The sequence below is a fragment of the Prosopis cineraria genome, unplaced genomic scaffold (assembly GCF_029017545.1).
Source record: "Prosopis cineraria cultivar Desert tree isolate PC_DT_omini unplaced genomic scaffold, ASM2901754v1 PC13, whole genome shotgun sequence".
Classification (NCBI taxonomy): Eukaryota; Viridiplantae; Streptophyta; class Magnoliopsida; order Fabales; family Fabaceae; genus Prosopis; species Prosopis cineraria.
In genome coordinates this window covers 34,461,602-34,483,571 of record NW_026555344.1, presented here as the reverse complement: position 1 = coordinate 34,483,571, position 21,970 = coordinate 34,461,602, and the positions used below count along the sequence as shown (strand labels likewise).

General features: G+C 33.4%; 2 protein-coding genes and 1 pseudogene across 3 annotated transcripts; 1 reads left to right on the top strand and 2 right to left on the bottom strand.

Moving 5' to 3' along the window:
* Nucleotides 1–2,410: 2,410 nt before the first annotated feature.
* LOC129290568 (vacuolar sorting protein 3) lies at nt 2,411–13,916 on the bottom strand. Of its 2 annotated transcripts, none has more exons than XM_054927367.1 (14): nt 12,414–13,916; nt 10,840–11,115; nt 10,551–10,747; nt 10,095–10,236; nt 9,516–9,785; nt 9,321–9,393; nt 8,604–8,652; nt 7,325–7,598; nt 6,370–6,425; nt 5,432–5,500; nt 5,212–5,323; nt 4,741–4,830; nt 3,643–3,813; nt 2,411–2,749 (listed from the first exon to the last, which is right to left on the bottom strand). In XM_054927367.1, the coding sequence occupies exons 1-14, from the start codon at nt 13,572–13,574 to the stop codon at nt 2,717–2,719; spliced, it is 2,973 nt and encodes a 990-aa protein (XP_054783342.1). In that variant the 5' UTR covers nt 13,575–13,916; the 3' UTR covers nt 2,411–2,716. The 2 variants fall into 2 exon arrangements, with proteins under 2 accessions (XP_054783342.1, XP_054783341.1); XM_054927366.1 differs by having other exon boundaries at nt 2,411–2,946; nt 12,414–13,912.
* Nucleotides 13,917–14,798: 882 nt separating this feature from the next.
* LOC129290043 (probable ribosomal protein S11, mitochondrial) lies at nt 14,799–16,781 on the top strand. Its single transcript, XM_054926760.1, has 2 exons — nt 14,799–15,204; nt 16,080–16,781. Exons 1-2 carry the CDS (start codon nt 14,799–14,801, stop codon nt 16,682–16,684), a joined length of 1,011 nt encoding a protein of 336 aa, XP_054782735.1. The 3' UTR covers nt 16,685–16,781.
* Nucleotides 16,782–17,207: 426 nt separating this feature from the next.
* LOC129291492 (quinone-oxidoreductase homolog, chloroplastic-like) lies at nt 17,208–21,285 on the bottom strand (annotated as a pseudogene).
* Nucleotides 21,286–21,970: the final 685 nt, after the last annotated feature.

The following is a 21,970-nucleotide window of genomic DNA, read 5'->3' as shown; positions in this document are numbered from 1 at the left end:
GTGCTTTTAGAGGGACCATTTACAATTTTTAATTGAGGTAGCTCTAGTGTTTTCTACGTTCAAATGAATTTAAACTTGAAACCTCATGTTTAAGCTGTCATAACTTCTTTCACTAAGACTAACACTTGTTAGTTATCTATCATAATTATAATCTTTAATCAATACTAATGAGGAGTGTATATTGGGAATGAGGCAAATTGTGAATAATTTTTTAATAAGAAGGTGAAAAAGTTAACATTTTCAAAAATACGAATTCAAAAAATCTTTAAATTCTATTAATTTAAAATTAATAAAATATTAATTTTTTTCCAAAAAATAAATACTATAAAAAATAGTGTTGTTGAATAAAATGTAAAACTACAAAAATAAATTTAACTAAAGTTTAGGACAAGAAAGGTTTGATGAAGATTTGGCTGGATCTAGAAACATGAGGCACAAGGGTGCTTTTACATGAAGAAGAGATTGATGGATTAGATAATGATAATGAGATGTTGAACAAGTGTGTCACATGAAGATGTGACCCAAAATAGTATACTCTATGAAAACTCAACTACTGTACTTTCTCTTATTTTTATTATACACACTCTAAAAGATATTGAAGGTACTTAATATAAACCATTTGGTAAGGTATTAATTATATTTTTTTTAATATTATCTCTATTTAAATTTATGAACAATGAGATAAAATGTAATGAAAATTTTAATTTTTTTTATTTAAACATAGGTAAAATTGAAATTTTATTCAATTTTTAAACAAAATTAATTACTTTAACTTCTTGATTTTGGTGAGGTGGTTAAAAGTGTCTTGATTAAAGACTGAAAGCCGAAAGAGTGTATTTATTTAATTTTTTGGGATTAACAATTTTTGGAGGATTAGTGATTGACACTGTAGTCTAAAATGCCATTTAGCCTATAGCCACCCAACTCTCTTCGCTTGTTAGAAGGGTGTGGGTTTAACCCTGCTTGCTTTTAAAATGTCCAACTTGCCCTTTTGTACTTTTTGTTTTTTTTAAGAAAAAAAGAGTCTAACATAAATTATTTCTTTGCACTTGCAAGGTCAATTGATGAAGAGGAAAAAGTGAAGGGAGACGGCTCATGGTTCAGTGTGTGAAGACTGAAGATAACGTTAAAAACCCTAAGATAATTTCATGAAAGGACCATGGATTTTTGAAATAGTATGCAAGAATCAAGGGATTAAAATGTGATTAAATTTTTTGGTCAGTTATTAAAATTCCCTTCCTGTATTTATTTTTTATTTTTTTAAAAAAGTCCACCCTTCCACCCACCTACGCTGGCACGGTGGCACCAGAGCTCCAACCGACTATTAGAGCACTAAAAGTTAAAAACTTGTTTAGATTTTGATAAGTTATTATCATTGTTAGTGGCTATGGGAGCTCCAACGATAAGTAAAAATTTAGGACTTATTTAAAATTATTTTTATTTTATTATTGTGAGAAGTGATATTTTGTAAAATATGTTTTGAAAATAAAAAAAATAATGAAACAAGTGTTCTCGCATCCTCTTTTGTTCTCCAAAACAATAATTTTAGGACATCTAAAAATTATTTCTGTTTTTCTATTCTCCATAATAATATTTGATTTTTTTCTTCAAAATACTTTTTAAAAATACATTACTAAACAAATTTTTTATTTTTGAGAATAGAAAACTATTTTTAGAATATAATGCCAAATAAGCTCTTATTATTTGCACAAGCAAAAATAAATTACTCCTTTCAGTTTTATTTATAAGTCATTTTCATTAATCTTATTAATATCAATACAATAAAAGTATAAGGAATAAGTAAATGAAATTTTAAATATAACTTTCGAGTAAAAAGTAAAAAAAAATATAATATCATTTTTTTGTCTCTCTCTCTCTCATTTTTCAAGGATAATTTGAAAATTTTAATTTAAAACAATTATTCCATCAACTAATGATTTATAAAATAAATTAGATTATGCTTTTAAAAGGTGACTAATATATAAGACTGCAGGAATAACTAAAACCAGAGGCCATCAGCTTCAGCATCCGCTTGCGATCAATATGAACTAACACCACCATCCAATTTCTTTGAAGAAACGATTGAATCTCAGCTAAAATAGCCCTGTCAGCATTCCTCTCATAACAGTGTACATATCAAAGGAATAGCCTCAGCACAGTCACTTCTTATGAGCACCTTCTTGTAGTTCGTATCCCAGGCCCTCTTCAAAACCATATCACAAGCACTTCAATATTCTATTTTCCTTTCGTTATTATCTTTTAAGAAAACAACTCTTTGGCCACCAAAAGAAGAAGAAGAAGAAGAAAGAAAGAAAGATAGCAACTCTTTCAATTGTGAATCCTACCATGACTCTTTGTAAGTTCCCAAAACTTGCAAAAAGAAACAAGATGGAGAGCAAGGACAACAATGTAACCAAAGGACTTGTTTTAATACTATCACGATCATCATCTGAAACATGTATTCTCTCAGTTATACATGACACAACTAGTGTCCATTCTCAGCGACCAGTTCCAATTTAGTGGGACTATAAAAGCTAACCATGCATTTATCAACTAATATGAAAGAATGTAGTAGTAAATTAAAAGCCAAAATTTACAATTTACCACGTCACTAATTTACAATGCCATTGCCAGAATGAGGAACTTAAAACAAATCTATGTACAGCAACATCATGTGATCCTTAGCATCACGCTGATATACACTTGATGCTTGAACTCAATTATCTTCTTCACCAGCAGATTCCACTTGCTAAAATTTGATGAATAGAGTTGGGTCATGGCATGAAATAGCAATTCCTCTGGCTCTCCTGCTTCAGCAATCTTGGCATATAATATCAGCATTTAGTTTCCGGATTACCGGCCCACAAGCCAACCCGGTTTAATTAAAATGTCCTCCTTAAAATTACGGCCTGAGACAGACACCGACTCACCTTGACGCCGGTAACACTGGAAAAGATTTTGAGTGTGATTTAAACAATCTAACCTTACAAAACAATGCTTAACAAAGAAGAGTTCCTAACAAACTCAAATATATGTTCCCCCACATAACAGTCAATTGAGAGTTATAAGAATTTTGTCAGACAACCAATCAGAATTTAGTCAACTTAGTCCACGGAGGAAAAAATAATACAAATGAAGCCCTTCAACTCCATACATATATAAACTTCTACTCCCTGAACGTAAAATTATAATTTAAGCTTTAATTCCTGTTCACTTTTGTTCCAAAGTCAATCATCATTAGAGAAAATAACAGATTGATCTCATTATGCCATCCCAATGCCCCAAAAAAAAATTAAAAAAAAAATGAACTTGCAAGTTGAGGAAGATAAGCATTGTTAATTAAGAAATGTCTTTTCACCAAATAAGAAACTAAGTTTTTCTTATACAGTACCTCAGATAGAAGTCACAAGTTTCGGACATCACTAGAGTAATGGGTATCACTAAACGACAAGGACCAACGTTCAAGAATGGACGCAACAATAGAGTAGAAAAGCAGTTCCTTTTTGAGGATATCATTGATCAACTCTAAAAGTACACACCTCAACCAATGGCCAATCATTTACCTTGTTGCACAAACATGTACGCAACGTCTAAAATTACACATAGCTGCATGATTGTAAATGAGATAAGGAATGCACAAACCTTGTAGCATACAACGGTATCATCAGGGTACATTGCAAATAACTTAGTACCAAGGCGTGCATGACAGGAGTCACAGAGACTCTCATCATTGATCTGTACATGCCTTGATCTTTCCTCCAATCTTGATAACCTCGCATCTGTGTCTACAGCACGAGAAAGGCTATGCACAATCTGGGAAAGAAACTTGAAGTCACAAAGCTATTGCATCATAACATTGGTTGACCGCAAAAGTACAAGACAAAAGCGTGTCAAATGGAAAATATAAAACTAGAGGACTAAGAAAAATGACTCCTCTGCTGCTAACTGTATGTACATTCCTCTTTCTTTACATATTTATCTTCTTTTCCCCTTTCTTCCTTCTTTAAGAGAAGCCACAAGCAAGTCATACTAAGAAAATCTTCAAATGAAAAAAGAACACTAGCTGAATGATCTAGATACCATGTAACACGAGGAACTAGCAAAATTGTCACGGTAACCAGAATCTGGGGGAATGCTCCCAAATTCACATTAGCAAAGCTTCATGACAGAGGATCACCCATTCTTGATGATAAACTATACCAACGTCCATATCCAAGTTCCATTTTAAGGACCAAAAACCCCCATTTTTTTGGCCTAGTGTTATCATTACAGAAAAAAGAAAATTCCCTCTGAAACAGTTGCTGAATGATTCCCGCATAAAGTTTTAAGACAGTGATTCACGATTCTTTGGCATATTTCGCTCAAAGAGAAAATCTTCACACTTGCATTTGTAATGGGGCAAGGTTGTGTTTACTGACTCACTTTGGTGTTCAGCCCATGGTTGTTTTAAGGGGTCGCAAATCTTCAACATAAAAAAATATTGGTCAGCTTTTTTATTTTTCATTTTTTGTACTAAAAAATATTGGTCAACTTTGTCATGCCAATGTCCTCCCCCTCCTCTCCCCCCTCCCCAAAAAAAAAAAAATTGTATATTTTGGAAGACTTTTGATTCTTCCCCTAGTTATATCTTTTCCCTATTCCCCCTGATAATATGCCTTCTTTTATCAGAAAAGCTTGAAAGACATGTCACCATGTGAAAATGAAAAGCCCATTGATCAAAGAGGGAAAACATGGAAGTACCTGCCCTTGACGATGGTGATGAACTCGGGCCCTTAACATTCTTAACAAAGTCTCAGAAGCAAGTTGAAGAGGCATATCGGGTGACAGTTTCTGTCACAAGGCCAAACTTTTATTAAGACCATAAATCCCAAAATTAATAATACAGAGAATGAGTGGGTGAAATTCTGCGAGTGATTTTACATCTATTAAAACCCTTTACATCCTAATTCCTACACGAGCTGATGACTTGATGAATCCTTGTAGTTTTTATAAGGGGTTCATTTATTTATTGGTTTACATAAAATAATCTCATTTGTCCTCAGAAAATACATATTCCCCCAATCTTGATGCTGAGACACTCCCACTCCTTTTGTTCGTGCATGTTGCCAAATATTTTTTTGTTTTGTTTTTTGGCCAATAGGATTTAAAATGAAATGAAAACATTCAGAATAATATTCTTCTACATTATTGGAAAATAATGAATTTTAATACCTCTAGAACTTGCAATGGGTCCAGAGCTTCTCCATGATTATGGAGAAGGCGAACGGCAGCAGTGAACATTGGATCCTTGCCATCTTGAGGATCCAAATACATTTCAAGCAACCTGACGTCATTACAACAACAAAGAAAAGGCAAAAGACTGTTATAAGACGTGCACATTTTAAAAAGTTACACATTAAGAAAGCATTCAATGGGTAAAAGGAAGACAAACTGCATGTATGCATCAGCTCTGCCAATCTCGGCACAATAATGCTCTGCAGCTTCACTGTCCTTCAGTTTTCTGGGATCCATAACACATAAATAGTAAATACAAATATACAGGTTTATGATTGATCATATTTGTCAACCACTTGCACTCAAGTGTTCCGTTACTAGAAATAAATTTTTTGCTAAATTAAATTTTTGGTCCTTATAGTTTCATTCAAATTTTATTTTAATCTCTTAGTTTGAAAGTTTGCAATGACATCTCTATAGGTTATGGGTAGTGTTTAGAGTACAAACCCTCCCATTATCTTTTAAAAAAAATAAAAGAAAAAGATCCTAAACACTCAAATTTTGAAGGTGCATGAGATATCCAGTCTCATGAATCCCAAGTAAAGTGGGAATTCCCATCCAATCATAATTAATTCAACACACAAACATATAATTTAGTATCTCACTGGAAATTCCAAAACTATTCACATCTATTTTGAACTGCAGACAGTCAACTTGAAGGCAAGTGTTGGACATAGTCATTAGAAACTTCCACGAAGACATGCTTCATTGCGTGTGATATTTCCATTTATTTCTATTACTATTACTCGTTTGTAGTTTGATCTTACCTAGTTTTAGTGTTCATTTTTCAGTTATGAAAAAGCAAAGATACAAAGAAACCAGGGGCAAGAAGCAGCATTTCACATGTATAATGTAAGCAGAAATAAACATCATATATCAAGCCCCGCCAAACATCACCAAGTGAAATGCATTTTCATTTAATGGAGAATGCCTAAGATCAGTATCTGTCAGCTACCCTTGAAGCATAAAAAGGCCCATGTTACCCAAAGAAATACAATACGAAAACACATAAACCTTTATCAGCAATTGGTGAAAATATGTTCATGAATATCTATATGAAAACAAGAGAAACGTCAAAGTTAGTTTGAATCTTACAAAGCCAAAATTTGGAGGACCAAGGTCTCTTGCCCAAGTCTTCTGTATAGTATTGCCTGTAAAGTGAGCCACAATAAACTAAAAATTCAAAATCTCTTGCCCTGAGGCTAGCATTTCGTAGGAAAGGGGAAATGATTGTACATAAAGGGAGGACACTCTTCCTACTTTTGGATCGGAAATGAAGGAAATCTACAACATTTGGATCTTTAACAAAGAAAGGGAAGGGGACGTGTCCTATGATTTTGTTTGAAGTAAAATAAATGTTTAGTGAAGTAAAGGTCAAATGCCAACAAAACCTGGAATTAAAAAAAAAAAATTCCTTGCTTGCGAGAAAGAATTTGTTCTTTCTTTTTTCTTCAACTTAGAAGTTAAACTGAAGAATATATTGACATTAAAATCCAAATTTATTATTTTCCAGATTTTATATTTCTGTAACATAGTTAAAAAATCATCCTACAGGGCAGGAAACAGACAAAATTCAGGGGATGAGCCCCTTCCCCAACGCAAGGATCATAAAAAAGGAAAATTTTAGACAGAAGAAAAGAAAGTACTGAAATGTAGGGTTTAATTAAAGGAATGATTCACAGAATTTAAGCCAGAAAAAAAAAAAACCCTACACACAGCTATTGCACCACCCTTATTTACAACATTCAGAAATAAGTTTCTTTCAACTAAAAGATAAGTTCTTAAAGATAAAGATAAATTATAAAGTAATCTGAAGAAAAATAGCTTTCCATCTGTATAAATAAAGTGGAGATAACTTTGAGACTCCTAGATAATAAGAGACTCCTGATCAATTTAACACTCCCCCTTACTTCTTAAGACATATCCAAGGTACCTCAACGAAAAGAAACTTTTAAGAAATGGCAATGATCATAACATATAGTTAGTAATAAAATCAACATAATCAGAGAGACAAAATCCAAGAAAGGGAGGTCAAAAGAATCAAATTGACCTTTTCCAACCATAATTCTGATCCTTCAATCAAGTCAAGAACTTCTTCTGGATCATATAAGTCTGAGGATTGCAAAAATATCTGCAATCTTTCTCTGACAGGACTCTGAAATATGGAGTTTGTTGTAGTGGCCAAAATTTTAACCTCCACATTTCCACTATCAGAATTTTCAGACTCAAATGCTTCAATAGTTGATTTGGCAAGTGAGAGGGCATACAATGTATGCAACTGAGTATCACTACAATCCTGTTCTTCAATCAACCACTGGAGATACCTAGAATAACAAGGAAGCCATGTGAAAGAAGGAAGCAGAGTTTCGGCAAGAAAGAATATAAAATGGGGAGGAATTATAAATAACATGCATATTAATTTACAAAAAAAGTAGTGCGAGATAATTCGATATATATAATTTCAAAAATATACACATAATGTTATTTGTTTACCAAATTTATCTAGGTAACCCTATACAATTTTGTACGAGAAACTTAAGAGTGAGTAACCAAAGTAAAACTGACATACTTCAAAGAAACAAATGAAACCCATAATCTAGCATCTCATCTCTTTTAACTACTACAACAGGTAATCTAGACACTTCACCTACACACCTATCAAATGCATTGGCCAAAAACAAAACAAAACTATCAAATTCAACAAGTTACGCTTGTGTGTTCAACATTGGCATGGGGGTTATAATTCTAAGAGACTTTTACAGAGGATGATATGACATTTCAAAGGTTTCTCCCACATCCTCATTGATAATAGAACTAGAAAGCAAAGAGAATTAAGCTTCTGATCAGAACTATGGCAAGACAAAAGATAACCTTAGAGGACCAATTGGGCCATTAAATTTATGCTGGAATAGAGTTTTATTATACATCAGGCTAGGTATTGCTAATGGTACTTCAGGAAATTTCCTTTACATATACTGAACAAATTGGAAAGTTTTGTTACTTAACCATCATTTCGTACTGATATTTTTGTTTATGCTAATGGAGTAGGAAATATTATCCTCCATCCTTTATGCTTCTCTATCTTTTATACTTACTACTTTCTATACAGAAACATGACTAAAAATAGTAAGCACAACAGGAAAAATTAGGTATTAAGCAACCATAATAATAATTACCAAGCTGAATAAAAAACTCTTTTTTAGAGAGAAAAAGAAAAGCAACCTTAAAAAGAGGAAGATTTACAGCTTTAAAAAAAATCCTGAGAGATTAAGAGCAATTTTAAAGAAATGGGCAAACTGCCAAGTGCCAACAGATGACACATAGCATACCTTTGTAAAATGTCTACCTTATGTGGATCAATAGCTGTAATTACCGCATCTGCAATAAATAAATAATTATACATCAATACCTCAGATACACTATGCACAATGAATGCAGTGAAAACTGTCCATTACTATGATAGTGGAGAAGCATTTAGGAAAGTACATCATCAAAATTGACAATCAGTTCTGCAAAACAATGCCGCCAAATATATTTCAGGACAGTCTATGTGACAATAACACATGCACAGGTGGAAAGTTAATCCCTTGCATGCTCTTCCTTTCCAGCATATACAGGCATCTTGTTCAATAAAATATAGGACTACAAATAAGCCATGATGTTCATAAGGTCGACTGAAATTTTCATATAATTTCAGGCACATGACATAACCATAATACTGATGTAATATCTAATAAAGCCACTACCCCTCAGATGCGACAAAATATTATAACACCACTACAGTTTAATCACCAAACAATTAAAACACATAGTGCCTCACACCATCAAGCTCTGCCCAAAAAAATCTTAAATGGGGGGACTGTCTGTGGTTTGGATCTGTTTGGTGTAAAGCAAACCAAATTGGCTTATACTGGAGAACCACAAGTATAAAATACAAATAAGGCAGCAGTTAACAGTGCATTCAAAATTTTCTTCCACATTAATGACAAAAAGTGACAGTTACAAAAACTATCAAGGCTGGAGATGCTAAGAAAGTTAAAGCCAACCAGGTGAAAGCTGGATCTCTCGTCTGTCTGATGTTAAAACTTCAACTGCAAGTACCTGGCTGATATCTACAATCTGATATGAAAGATTGTCAAAAACAGAAAGGAAAAAAACGGAATCATATAATGATTATCTAAATAATGAAGTTAAACAAATCAGCCTGCATAAATACCATATTTACTAAAAACCACACATACCCATCCAAGATGTTGTAGAATCAAATCTTGATCAGATGACTCCTTGAGAATTTTTGAAGCTTCAGCCGCAGCAACTTCCTTACCAGAAGCTTTTGCTTCATTATTCTGCAGGTGATTCTCTAAAGCAGGTTCTTTCCAAAGCCCTGAAGAGTAATTTCTTGCAAGGATGCGCCAAATAGCCACAGCCTTTGAGCTCATTCCTTTGCTTGCATACAGGAAGGCAAGGGTACGCAAGTGGCCTGATCCTTCTAAAATTTGTTCCAACTCCTCCTGTACCACCCATGTATATTATTAGATCATCTTACAGGCCGACAGATGAGGATAGCTGTTTAGTTTAGCAACCATTTCACATTATTTAAACTTTGCGTTTTTTTCTTTCCTTTTAGCTTTTACTTATATTTTAATCCATTAAGACCTTTAAAATCATCAAGAAAAAACAAAAGAGCTATGCCATTTACTAAGAAATCTATTTTCCCAAATTAAAATTTTCATTCAAAACTTTTTGGATCAATGGAATAAACACAATGCAGTAGTACTTCTGACTTGTCTAATTGCAAAACATTAATAACATGCACATACCACAACACACCAGTTTGTAGAAGATGCCAGCCTTTCCATATCATCAACACGATTTAGGGCTCTATAAAGATACATTAAAAGGGTATCAACTCCCTCCTTCACTGATTGCGTTAAGTTCTTTTCTCGACAAGCCTCCAAATACCTAGATAAATTGACATTCATCAATAAAGATGCTTAACAAAACCACCACAAAATAACAAGGCGTGACTATAGCTTTGAGAAAGCTTTCAAGGAGATCATTGTTAAATTTTGCATCACTATCATACTACTATACTGAAACCTGCATATTTCAAATATATTTCTATTCTCCTACCCAAATCCTTCTTTTTCAACATTCAAAAGAATTACAGGTTAGGTATGAAGGGGCATTTTATAGGCGTCTCAGTCTCAATGACACAGACTGTGGTGACTGCAACCTAAAGATGGAAATAAATAACAACTGCAAAGAATGTAAACCTGCTAATATTCTTGATTGCAGACTCCAACAAATCAGCTCTATTCGGAGGATTCACAAAAAAATCATTATCTACTATAGTTTCGACACCTGCTTTCCTCAGGAAAGAAGCCCTTTGGATTGTCATCAAGCCATCATCCACCACATCTTCAAGTGGGGCTGGTGGAGGATGCAAACCCCAATACCGATTCCGAGGAACCTACAAAAACCAGTTTGAACCTCAACGACATTCAGCTTATCCTCTAAATCCAAACAATAAAAGATGCAGTGAGATATTCAAGCAAAAAGTACCAGCAAGGACCAGCGATTTGGATCTCGCATTATAAATGGAAATACTTCAGATGGCTGCATTGTCTCGGAAAGCAGAAAATGGTCAACTGCTTCCTCAAAATGCAAGTCAAAGAGCAAGAGAAATCCCACTTGTGCATGAACAAAAGATAGAAAATCCTTTGATATTTCACCTTCAACCTTAAGCTCCTCAACCAATGATATGGCTTCATTATAGTTCTTTTTCCTAAGAAGGTCTTTTATTTGTTCTTCCAAAGGTAATTTTTGATAGCAAATCACCTGATAATATGTTAAAAAGTAAATCACTGAAGATCTTGTACAATGGCCAATAAAATAACAAGTTAGAATTTGAATGTTAAGTCATAGAACAAGAAAATAATCCAAAAAGTTCGATATACTATATCAGTCAGACAATAATATGAATTCAACTCAATTTATTTGTGATCTAGATATAACATACATAATTTTTTGCAATCAATTAAGCCTGGAGGCTTCATTTATATGTACTATCCAACCAGACACTAGTTTTAAACAACATTCAAAATGAAGGATGGACCAACATAATTCAATATATACTTCGATCAAGTAAATCCAAGGCTTCCAGAAGCCTGATTTGACCCAGCTTAATCGACCACAAACACTGCACGAAGGCCAAATAGAAAAAGGTTATCTTGGACATGCAAAAAATCCTCAATTGCAGAAATATTAAGATCTTGGATATTCATACAAAAATAGTTAGCCATTGTTGAGCAGTAATACACATCAATTTTAATTTTTAGGGGGGAAAAAGACTGAATCAAAATAACTTCATTGATTAGCAGTGGCAACTTCACTTCCAGTAGCATTAATGTTTGACCGTGGATCCTAAATATCTAGATGGTTTGTCAGTCCACTGAGACCTAATTGACTAGTACTAGCAGGGAAATACTATGGGAAGTTGGGAACTCTCAATAATCTCAAAATCTCAATATTATTTATCAATAGAAAAAGGGTCATCAGTGTCAACAAAGCACTTAGATCCAGAATATTTGCATAAGCTCATAGTTCGATTCGATCACTGTCTGCTTCTGGCTCGGTATTTCCAGCTGTTTAAATGTTGAAACACATGTCTAATATCCATCTGAGTATGAGTGCCCAGATTGCAAGAATATATTAGATTATTTGTTTTCTTTTTTAGGATAACTTCAAGAAGAATAAGCGTACTACTTTGATAGAGGTTTGCCAATGAACTAAGCTGGTGCTACAACGTAGACGACCAATAACACACTCTAATTGATACCAAACCACCAACTCACAACTCTACAAACTAATTAATTCCTACAGATCTAGGCGGAATTCTTCATCCCCCACTTTTGTTTATGACCTTTTTGGATGGAAAATCATTCTCATGAACTGGTTAATCTTAAGCATCATAGGCGAAGGTGCATAACAAAGACTTTGACAGGAAATCAAGCATTAGACAAGACTAAGCCACCCATCCACATAAAGTGAAAATTTCACACGTAAAACTTCCATCTGAGAACAAACATATACATTAACGATGAAACGGTACCCCCCAAATTAATAATAGTACATACCTTGGTGGCTGTGGCAACAGCAACGAATTCCCCATCCCCTTCTTCCTCAGAGGCAACAATGCAACGCCCAATTCCTTCCCCACCAAATGGTAATGTCTGAATACAAGTACTAGATCTTTTATGATACAATTCCATTTTCCCACCATTCACAATAACCACATAAGACGATATCTCTCCTACAGAATCCAAGCCATCGTGGAAGACCAAACTACCACCCACTGGCTGTCCATGGGCATCAACAATGACGCCCACATTGTCAACCAACAAAAGAACTTTCAATTCTTTCAGCAACAGCTTTAAACGTGGGGGACGAGATACATCTGGCGAGGAAAATATTACACCACTTTGTCCTGTAACACAGGAAATCAAGTTATACCCATTGATAGTGCCAACAATAATTGAATCATTGAGCCATACCATTGTCATTATCCCATCAACACACTGAATCTCTTTCAAAATCACTAGAGACCCAGTCACCCCATTGATGTCTTTGTCGCTTCTACTAGCCCCATGGCCAAAAAGAAGCTCCACAAGCATTAATTTTTTGCCAATGACAATAGCAAAAACATAATTCTCCTCGCCGTGGAGTTCAGGTTCCTTAGTTCTCAAACCATTAGCTCTGGATACACCTCCCAATCTTTGCATTAGTCGTTGACCTGTACTGGAGTGTTCTGAAGAGCTATTTATATTCCCTAAAAACTTTGAACCTTCTGATTCATTACTCCGCATTCTCCGTGTAACTAAAGAAATGCCCTTCGAAAAACTCAATCTTTTTGGCGGCTGAGTCAGAGCAGAATCGACCAAAAACAATGACCCATCGGAAAGCAACAAAAGCTTACCTATGTCGCCGAGTACCAATACGGAATCCACAGGGGAATCACCAACTGAAACGCTTTTCAGCAAAGAAAGCTTCTTCAAAAAGGAAGTGTTTTTGGAAAGTTCCAACTCAGTTGTAGCAGCGGGGGCACTAGTTGCTGCATTGTTAAGATCTGTAGTGAGTGAAAGGACCGTTCCAGACTGAGTGCCAACATAGAATATAGTTCGAGAATCGGATTCTCTAAAAATGGCGAGTGATCGAACTGAACTTCGAGAGTGATTGGAAAGGTCGAACTGTGCCAACGGCCCGATGACGATGCGACTTCTAGGTTCAGCTTTAGCCATTTTTTTGTCAACCCAACATAGCTTTATAGATGATTGTACCCATCAAAGCGCAAATTCTAAGGAAATTCGGCGATGATTCTGATATGCTTGCACTCTGCTGAATTTGGGAAGAACAGAGTGCTAACACCGTGGACTCCAAGAACCGGAACAAACGATGCTCTGATTCACCGTGAAGGATCGAATTTTTGGGGGATTACCGGCGTTCCTGCGCGATCGCCCCCAATTCCCGTTTTGATGCTCCCCCTCTCAACTGTTTATATACTCTTGGTTGACTATTCCTGTTTCAAAAATGATAGTATGATATACTTCTTCACACCATACTTCTTTTTTGTTTCTTCAGATCAAAGCATAGGGGACGGAGTAAAGGCAGATAATGTTCACATATAGTATATCTTTTGGATGTTCATATAAAGGATAAATAAAAATAAAAAAGAGTTTTGTTTGAAAAAAAATTATTTTATATAGAATATAATTTAGGTTATAAGACTTTAATTTATTGTTTTATTAAAAAATGATTAGTTATAAATTTTATTATTTTATTTTGATTTGATATTGATTTGGTCCAATAATTTTCATATTAAAACCAATGGAAAAGAATTGTTTCTCATAGGAGCCAATGACGTATGTTAAAATTACCCATCATGGCTCTTTTTAATTTTTTTATATCAAACAGTAGTACTAATGTTTTAGTAATTTTAATTCTATTTATTCTTATTCCCTTTTTTTTTTCTTTTCTTGATCAGCTTATTTCCTTCCTAATGTCATACTAAACATTATATAGAGGAATATATTATCTTATAAATTTTTTAATTTCTTATAAATAATTTTAAGGAAACAATAAATAAATATTATTATAATTTCTTTTATTTGTGAATCGGATTGGTCATTAGGATAAACACACTTTGGAACTGATATATTTATTTAATTTAACTTGAGGATAAAAAAGTTTCAAAATTCCAGCAAAGAACTTTTGATCCTTAATAATCATATAAAATTTTGTAATTACCAAAAGTGTTTTACTAAACTTTAAAATTTTTTTAATTCTCAAACTGAAGTTAAACTAAAGTGAAGCATGTGCCACAAAAGTTTTTCCCCCTTAATGGATGGCTTCTGGGTTTAAGGGTGCAATTTGTGATGTTTAGATTTTCATAATACAATTAAATTGTTTAATTGTCATTTTGGTATGCTCAGTTATTAATAAATTTTATGGTATTTAATTGTATTATGGGGAACTTGAGTGTAATTATTCCATTCTTCTGTGGGTACTACACAAGTAATTTAACTTGTTTTAATTGTCTTGGGCTTTATTGGGCCATCGACATTCCCGGGCTGAATTCGGAGCTCCATCATGGACCCCATTTCGTGAACAATCACGGAGTAGCGAAAAGCGTCGTGTCACAAACTCTCCAGAATCAAACCAGTAACACTGACGGCCCTAGAAGGAACATGCATCGTTTTCTCTCTTTCATTCGCCATGCCAGTCGATCCTCTTCTGCTTCGTCTCTGCCTTTTCGTTTTGAGGTCAATTGCTCAGCTCGAAGCTTTGGCAGTTTAGGAGCTCTTAGATCTCATGGATCCTCAGAATCTGCAAGCTTGTACAAGTGCTTCTCGGTGTTCCCGCAAAGCAATGGTAAATTTTTATTCCTTCTTGGTTGATAGCAAGTGTTCTGAAAGGAAATTTTTTACCTGAATTTTGATATTGGCATAGATTAGCTGGGAGTTCCCTTGTGTGACTGCCGAGAGTTGAGGAAGTGAAAAATGATTTGGTGAAATTAGATAATTTAAGAGTTGGTATTTGTGCTAATAGCTGAACCTTGCTCTTCTAAAAGCTCACTTTCTGATTTCTATTTAATGATGGCCTTTGTGAGAAGATGATTTTATCTGGGGGCTTGGAAGAAGGTTAGAACTCAGATTTTGTAGACATGGTTGCAAACATTTCAGTATTGGCCTTTAGTTGGTATGATATTATAATACTGACTTCTTTTTGCTGGAAGTATTAAGATTGTTTTTTTTTTTTTTTTTGTCAGGGAAAGTATTAGGAATTGAAAACAGGGGTTTGGGAGTAGTATACCGGGTGATTTTATTTGCTACCTTTATATTTTTCATTTGCTTGAATTGGCCATTTAATTCTAGATTGAATGGATTAACCTCTGTGAAGAATGGGCAGTTATGTCCAATAGGACACCACAGTTCAAATTACTTTTAAACATCGTTTTTTCTTGCCAAAAAAAAAAAATTGTCTGTTAATTTTAGCGTTATTGCAAAAGATTGTTTAAATTGTGTCTTGTATCTGTTTAGATTTTCCTGCTTCTTAGTACATTCAATTTACCTTTATGTAATAGTTAAATTAGATTTCTGAAAGTGTGAAATTAGGAAAACAAGGTGTGTTACACACCTAATGAAACGCGTGATGCTATATTTGATAGTGAATAATCTATCCACAACATAAAGTTTGTTTTGAACTTGGTTGTCTGATGTGGATAACTTGATCTTTTGAAACTGCAGAACATGTTAGAGGATTTTCAAGTATGAATTCTGGGTGGAACACTTTGGACAAAAATTTTAATGCTTCCCGTGGTTTTAATCCGGACTCTCAAAGAAGTGTAAACCTCCTCGGTGAGAATGATTCTGAGACGAAGACGAGTTCCAGGCCTATGGACTTTGTGAGAAGAATTGTAGAGACAGATGGTAAGGGTGTTATGGGGGCTGCTGAACTTTCTGGCTATAATTTAGAGCATGATCATGATGTTGTTCATATAAAGCTATTGCGTAACAATACCTTCGTTACTGTGACGGACTCTAAAGGAAATGTAAAACTTAAGTCCTCAGTTGGGTGTTTGAAAGACATGAAAGGAGGACAAAAGCTTGCCAGGTATGCTGCTGAAGCTACAGCTGAAGAAGTTGGACGAATGGCCAGGAGGTTGGCACTGAAATCTGTTGTTGTTAAAGTGAAAGGATTTACTTATTTTAAGAAGAAGAGGCAGGCAATAGAGAGCTGGAGAGATGGCTTTACTAATTCTCGAGCAGGCAGAAGTCCAATTGTGTGCGTTGAAGATACGACTCGAATTCCCCATAACGGATGCCGGCGCCCTAAGAAGCGACGTATTTGATTGATCTCCTGAAGCTCTATGTGCAAACTATAAATTCTTCTGAACTTTTGTTACATGCTGAATTCATCTTGAATATCCATTTGATTTTGATGTTGAATTCCAGTATACAGATCCTGCTTGCATATCTTGTTTACACAGTTTGTACAATACTGATGGATAGTTCTGCTGTAAACAAAATTTCGGTAGAAGTTATTTTTAAAATAACAATTTGACGGTGGAATTGGAAAAAGATGTTTTCTTCTTATTTGAGATTTAAGATGTATGCACATCTATACATATATTAGGATAAAAAATCCATGTGCATGTAACATGAGAGTAGATCTTTTGGGAGGTTAAAACCGTGCATTGAACCCCCTGGAAAATCTCCATTTTTATTTATTCAATAAATTAAATAATAGAAAAGTTTACTTTTACAATTGATTGTCTGGCCATCCCAATTTAGTTGTGGAATTTAGTTAACCCAAAATTTTTGCAGTCTGAATTAATTCATAGCCAGCTTCAAGAGCCTCGAACAACAATACCATTGCAAGGCATAAGTCACTTTATTTCCTAATTAAGAGCACATCATTACACAATTTCTCTTGGGGGAAAAAAACAAGAAGAATACACTCAATCTTAGAGACCAGCACAACAAGAAACCACAGCAATTTAGTTCATTTTATTTCTAATATTTGCAGGCACTTCAAATCACATCACATGTGATTGCTGCATTACAGAGTGCCATAATTCACATCTAGTACTCCACAATGATCTTCCCAGTAGCATGACCATCCATAATCTTAGCCCAAGCATCTTCAACCTTACTTAGAGGATATTTAGAGTCTATCACAGTCTTAAGCTTCCCACCCTTGACCAAATCAACCAGGTATTGAAGATTTTCACCTTTTGGAATCATTACCATAGGCACAAGTTGCTTCTTGGAAAAGCTAAGTTTCTTTAGAACAAATGTCATCAATCCACTAGGAGTAGGTGTTATATCTATAACTTCCCATGAGTACTCAAGTTAGGCTCAAAAGTGGACCATGGAATCCCCATTGCACAATGTATCACAACATCATATTTCTGACCTGATGGACTCTTCAATGCAGCACTATCTGGGGTCTTATAGTCCATAACCTCATCAGCTCCTAAGCTTTTGATTAGTTCGATGTTGCGAGCTCCACATGTGGCTGTCACGTGAGTGTTTCCCATTTTTGCTAGTTGAACTGCATAGTGACCTACACCACCGGATGCAGCAGTTATCAGAATGTTCTTTCGATAGTGATCGCTTCCGTCAAGTTTGATCCCAGCTTGGATGATTGCCTGGTGAGCTGTGAGACCAGCAACAGGTAAGCCTGCACATTCTGAAGCTGAGACTTCCTGTGGCCTTAATGCTGTGACACTCTCTTTAGCAACACAAAACTCAGCTAGCCCACCACCATTCTACCATAAATCAATTTCAAGAACCATAAGATAAATCTTTTAATCTAGCTTGAAAGAAAACAATAATACCAATCCTTGTTAACTAATTCACGTTTCTTAAAAAAAAATTAAAATCTTGATTTTTTTTTTTTCAATTTTCATATCTCTTTTGTTGTACTCTTAAGTAGAATAAATTTAACACTTATTTATTTAATTAAACACATTCGTTAATTACTTGAGTAGAATATAATAAGTAATAAATGTATTTAATATAATATATAACATACATATTAAACATATTCCCAATATTATTAATTAAGTGACGATTTTAGATTATGCTTTATATTATGGTTCAGAGAGAGTATAAGGCATTAGTAACTATTTCACGGTTTTTAAAAAAATTAGGCGAAACATTAATGTCTTAAAAAAATTATATCTTTTTAATTATACCCTCATTAAATTCCAATGTTGTAGTATCATTTTTTCAAAAAAAAAAATGACAAATGATGTAAGGGTATAGTTAAAAAGATAATTATAAAAATTATTTAATATCCTATATTTTAAATTAAATAATACTTTAAAAGATATCTTATATTATAATGGTGAGGGAGTATAGCAAGAGCAATGTGGAAGTGCAGTTATTATTTCAGTGCAACAAAGGGACTTGGGGTACTTACAAAGGAGTTAATCCAAGACACAACCGAATCACCCGGCTTGAACTTTTGAACACTTGGGCCAACCTCAATAACCTCTCCAGTTACATCCAATCCTGTTCCAGCAAGGAATAGCCTCAGAGCAATTGTTCTAAAATATTTGCAATGCATAAATTAAATTAATTTGATATTATTCTTTGTGAGATGTACAATAGAGATAATTTTATTTTTTTCCCCAAAAATCATGCCCACTTTTTCAATATTTAAATTTGGCTAAAACATGTTCAGAATTTTTTAAAAAAAAAACTGCGGGGAGCTTCGTGAAAAAATATGTGAAGAAAAAAACAGAAACTTCATGCATGTTAAAAAGATTATCATATTTATAATTTGTAAATAATATGATATACTACGAATTTTATACATTACATTGATGATTTAATTATGAAAATTTAAGTTTATAAACCCCGTACTTTGTATGGATTTTGATGTGAGCTATCCTATTCTTGATCTATGAAATTGTGTGTTTTATAAATTTTTTAGAAAAAAAATATAATAGTTGGTTCCTGTATTTTCTTTTTAATTCTTATAATTTTATTTTATTATTTCTAGTCCTTTAGTTTGATTTTTTTTTTTTTGCATTGTTTGTTCTTGTAATTATATATATATATATAAGGACCATGAGCTGGTACGAATAAGTTAATTTTGATATTAACTATATTATTACTTTTGTTGACATACACTTAATCTTATTTTCTTCTTTCATATCTTGTTTAAGCCAAATGTAAAATGAAGTTATTTTTACTCTATATTTGTTATCTTTAAAGTTAAAATATACAAATTTTCTTAAATTATGAAATAGTTGTATGTAACCTTTTATCTTTAAAAATTTAAAATTAACTATCATGGCTGAATAAAAAGATTAAATAGATTAATTTTAAATTTTAAATGTAAAAGACTCCATGCAACTGCCTCAAAAGTGAAAGAAAGTTTTATATATTTTAATCTATTTTTAATCATAACCAGTCAATTTATTTTTATGACAACATGTTTTTACTATGTAAACAAAGAGAATCAATAGAGTATTAGTCAATGATAACTCATAGTCTTTACATGCATTTGATTAACATTACAATCCTATCAAACTAAAGAGATCAATAACAACGAAACAAAATAGAACTAAAAACAAAATAAAAAATCAAAATACCCGTTATGTTATATTTTGTCAAGTTTAAATTATGGATGAGAAGCTGAAATGATAAAGCGAAATAAGTGTGAGAAAATACCAGGAATGTGGGGAAACTTGCGAGGAAAAAGTGGGCGATAAAAGCCTTTCTGAACTTTCCAGTCAAATGGATTCAAACTGGCAGCTTCCACTTTTATCAAAACCTCATCTTTGTTGCTCTGGGAATCCCAACTTCTTCATGCTGCAAAATCATATTATATTCGTTATTAGAGTATCTAAATATTACAAAATTACAAGTAAAACAAGTGCTAATACTACTTTCAACAATGAAGTTCATTTCCCAAGCCGATGCCACATGAATAAAACTGCCAAATAGCCCCGTAGCTTAACGGCATGTAACTTCAAGCCATTATCAAATCACATGCCATTCTAAATCAATAAAATATATAGTAAAAGTTATTTTCTTCTTCTAAACTTTTTTTTTTTGGTCCAAGAGCCTTAAGTATCATGCAATGAAAGTTGATAAAATATCCTCTCTAAACAATTTCTCAAGAGCAAAATAACCCTTCTGTAAGAGATCTATCATCTTTTTTGTTATTTGCTAAAGTGGAATGGCTGTGGAACTCATGTACAATAACAATAAGGCCTCGTGAAACATTTTTCCACCGTTTCGCTGCTAAAATTAGGCAAGTTCCTGCCACTAATCACTTTCTAACCCTTTGGTTTTTGTCAGATGGTTAAAATGTATCGGAATACCTTCTTGTCACAACACATGGGAGCCCCACAACTATTTAACTTCAGAAAAATAATAGAAAAAATGATGGGTTTTTTTATGGTAGGATGATTTTGCCTTTAAAAAAAATTATTTATGAGAGATATTATCTTGTGCTTTAGTACAAGATGCCCAAAACATCTAAAAAAAAAATATTTAGAGAGAAAAATGAATTTTATCCCGAGAGAGAGAGAGAGAGATAGAGAGAGAGAGAGAGGTCACGAAAGCTACTTCTGAATTAGAATCTGAAACACATCGGAAATGAAACAACAACAACAACAACAATCAGAGCGTTTGTATGTTTGGTTTGTGATGAAAACCACCAAAACCACAATTCTAGGAAGAACAAGTAACAACAAAACCATAGTTTTAACAATTTACTGGCATGAAACCAAACACTTAAGCATCAAGTCTTGATTATTTTGTTTATCAGCAAACTATTCAGATACATCAACACGAAGGAACATGAAGAAGAAGAAGAAGAAGAGAATGAAGTGATGAGAAAATGAAGAAGAAGAAGAAGAGATACCTTCAAGCCAGAAGGTCCTCCGCCATAGGCACTGTACCGAACAGCACGCATAAGCTTCGCCATTTTCAGATTCAGTGATGGAGTCCAGCAAGCAGGACCATGCTGTTTCCAACCCAAATCATTTCATATCGACATATCATCAATAATATAAAATTATGTGCAATTAAAATAACCTGTAATGCCCCACATGATCCAGAAATAATGTCACTTGGGACTACATGACAAATTTAAAAATTAAAGCTAGATCCGCAGAGAAAAAGATGGATTAAAAAAATAAATTGGCCTTAGATCATCAACACATTTTTTCATACAATTTTTTTATTTTAACTTTTAAAAATGATATAATGTGACTCAGTTAAGAAAAGTTAACTTTAAACCATTAGTTACTTAAAAAAAATAAAAATCATAAAAAATAACCAATAAAAATTTTCAAATCATTTTCCTCAATTTTTATATCATTATTTGTAATTTTTAGGTCTTTTTCTGTAATTTTTATAACTTTTTTATTATTTTATGATCAATTAACTACTAAAACTTACTTTTACAAACTTAAATTGTATTATTTTTAAAATTTAAAAAAAAAATATTATACCACAAATGAATTTAGGATATGAGAAGATGCTGAATTTATAAGTTAGCAACTAATTTTCCTTTAACGGAAAAAATTAAAGGGACTTTTTGATAGATGAATTTAAATTTAGATGAAAAAATATAAATTTAAGTTCTTACACTTTACTCAAGTTTTGTT

Excerpts from the sequence above, each read along its gene's own strand:
- LOC129290043 (XM_054926760.1), top strand. The coding sequence starts at position 14,799 with ATGGGGAACTTGAGTGTAATTATTCCATTCTTCTGTGGGTACTACACA. Across the intron at positions 15,205-16,079 it reads GGTGTTCCCGCAAAGCAATG|AACATGTTAGAGGATTTTCA; the intron begins GTAAATTTTTAT and ends TTGAAACTGCAG.
- LOC129290568 (XM_054927366.1), bottom strand. The coding sequence starts at position 13,574 with ATGGCTAAAGCTGAACCTAGAAGTCGCATCGTCATCGGGCCGTTGGCA. Across the intron at positions 4,831-5,211 it reads ACCCATTGCAAGTTCTAGAG|AAACTGTCACCCGATATGCC; the intron begins GTATTAAAATTC and ends GCCTTGTGACAG. Across the intron at positions 3,814-4,740 it reads ATCACCATCGTCAAGGGCAG|ATTGTGCATAGCCTTTCTCG; the intron begins GTACTTCCATGT and ends TTTCTTTCCCAG.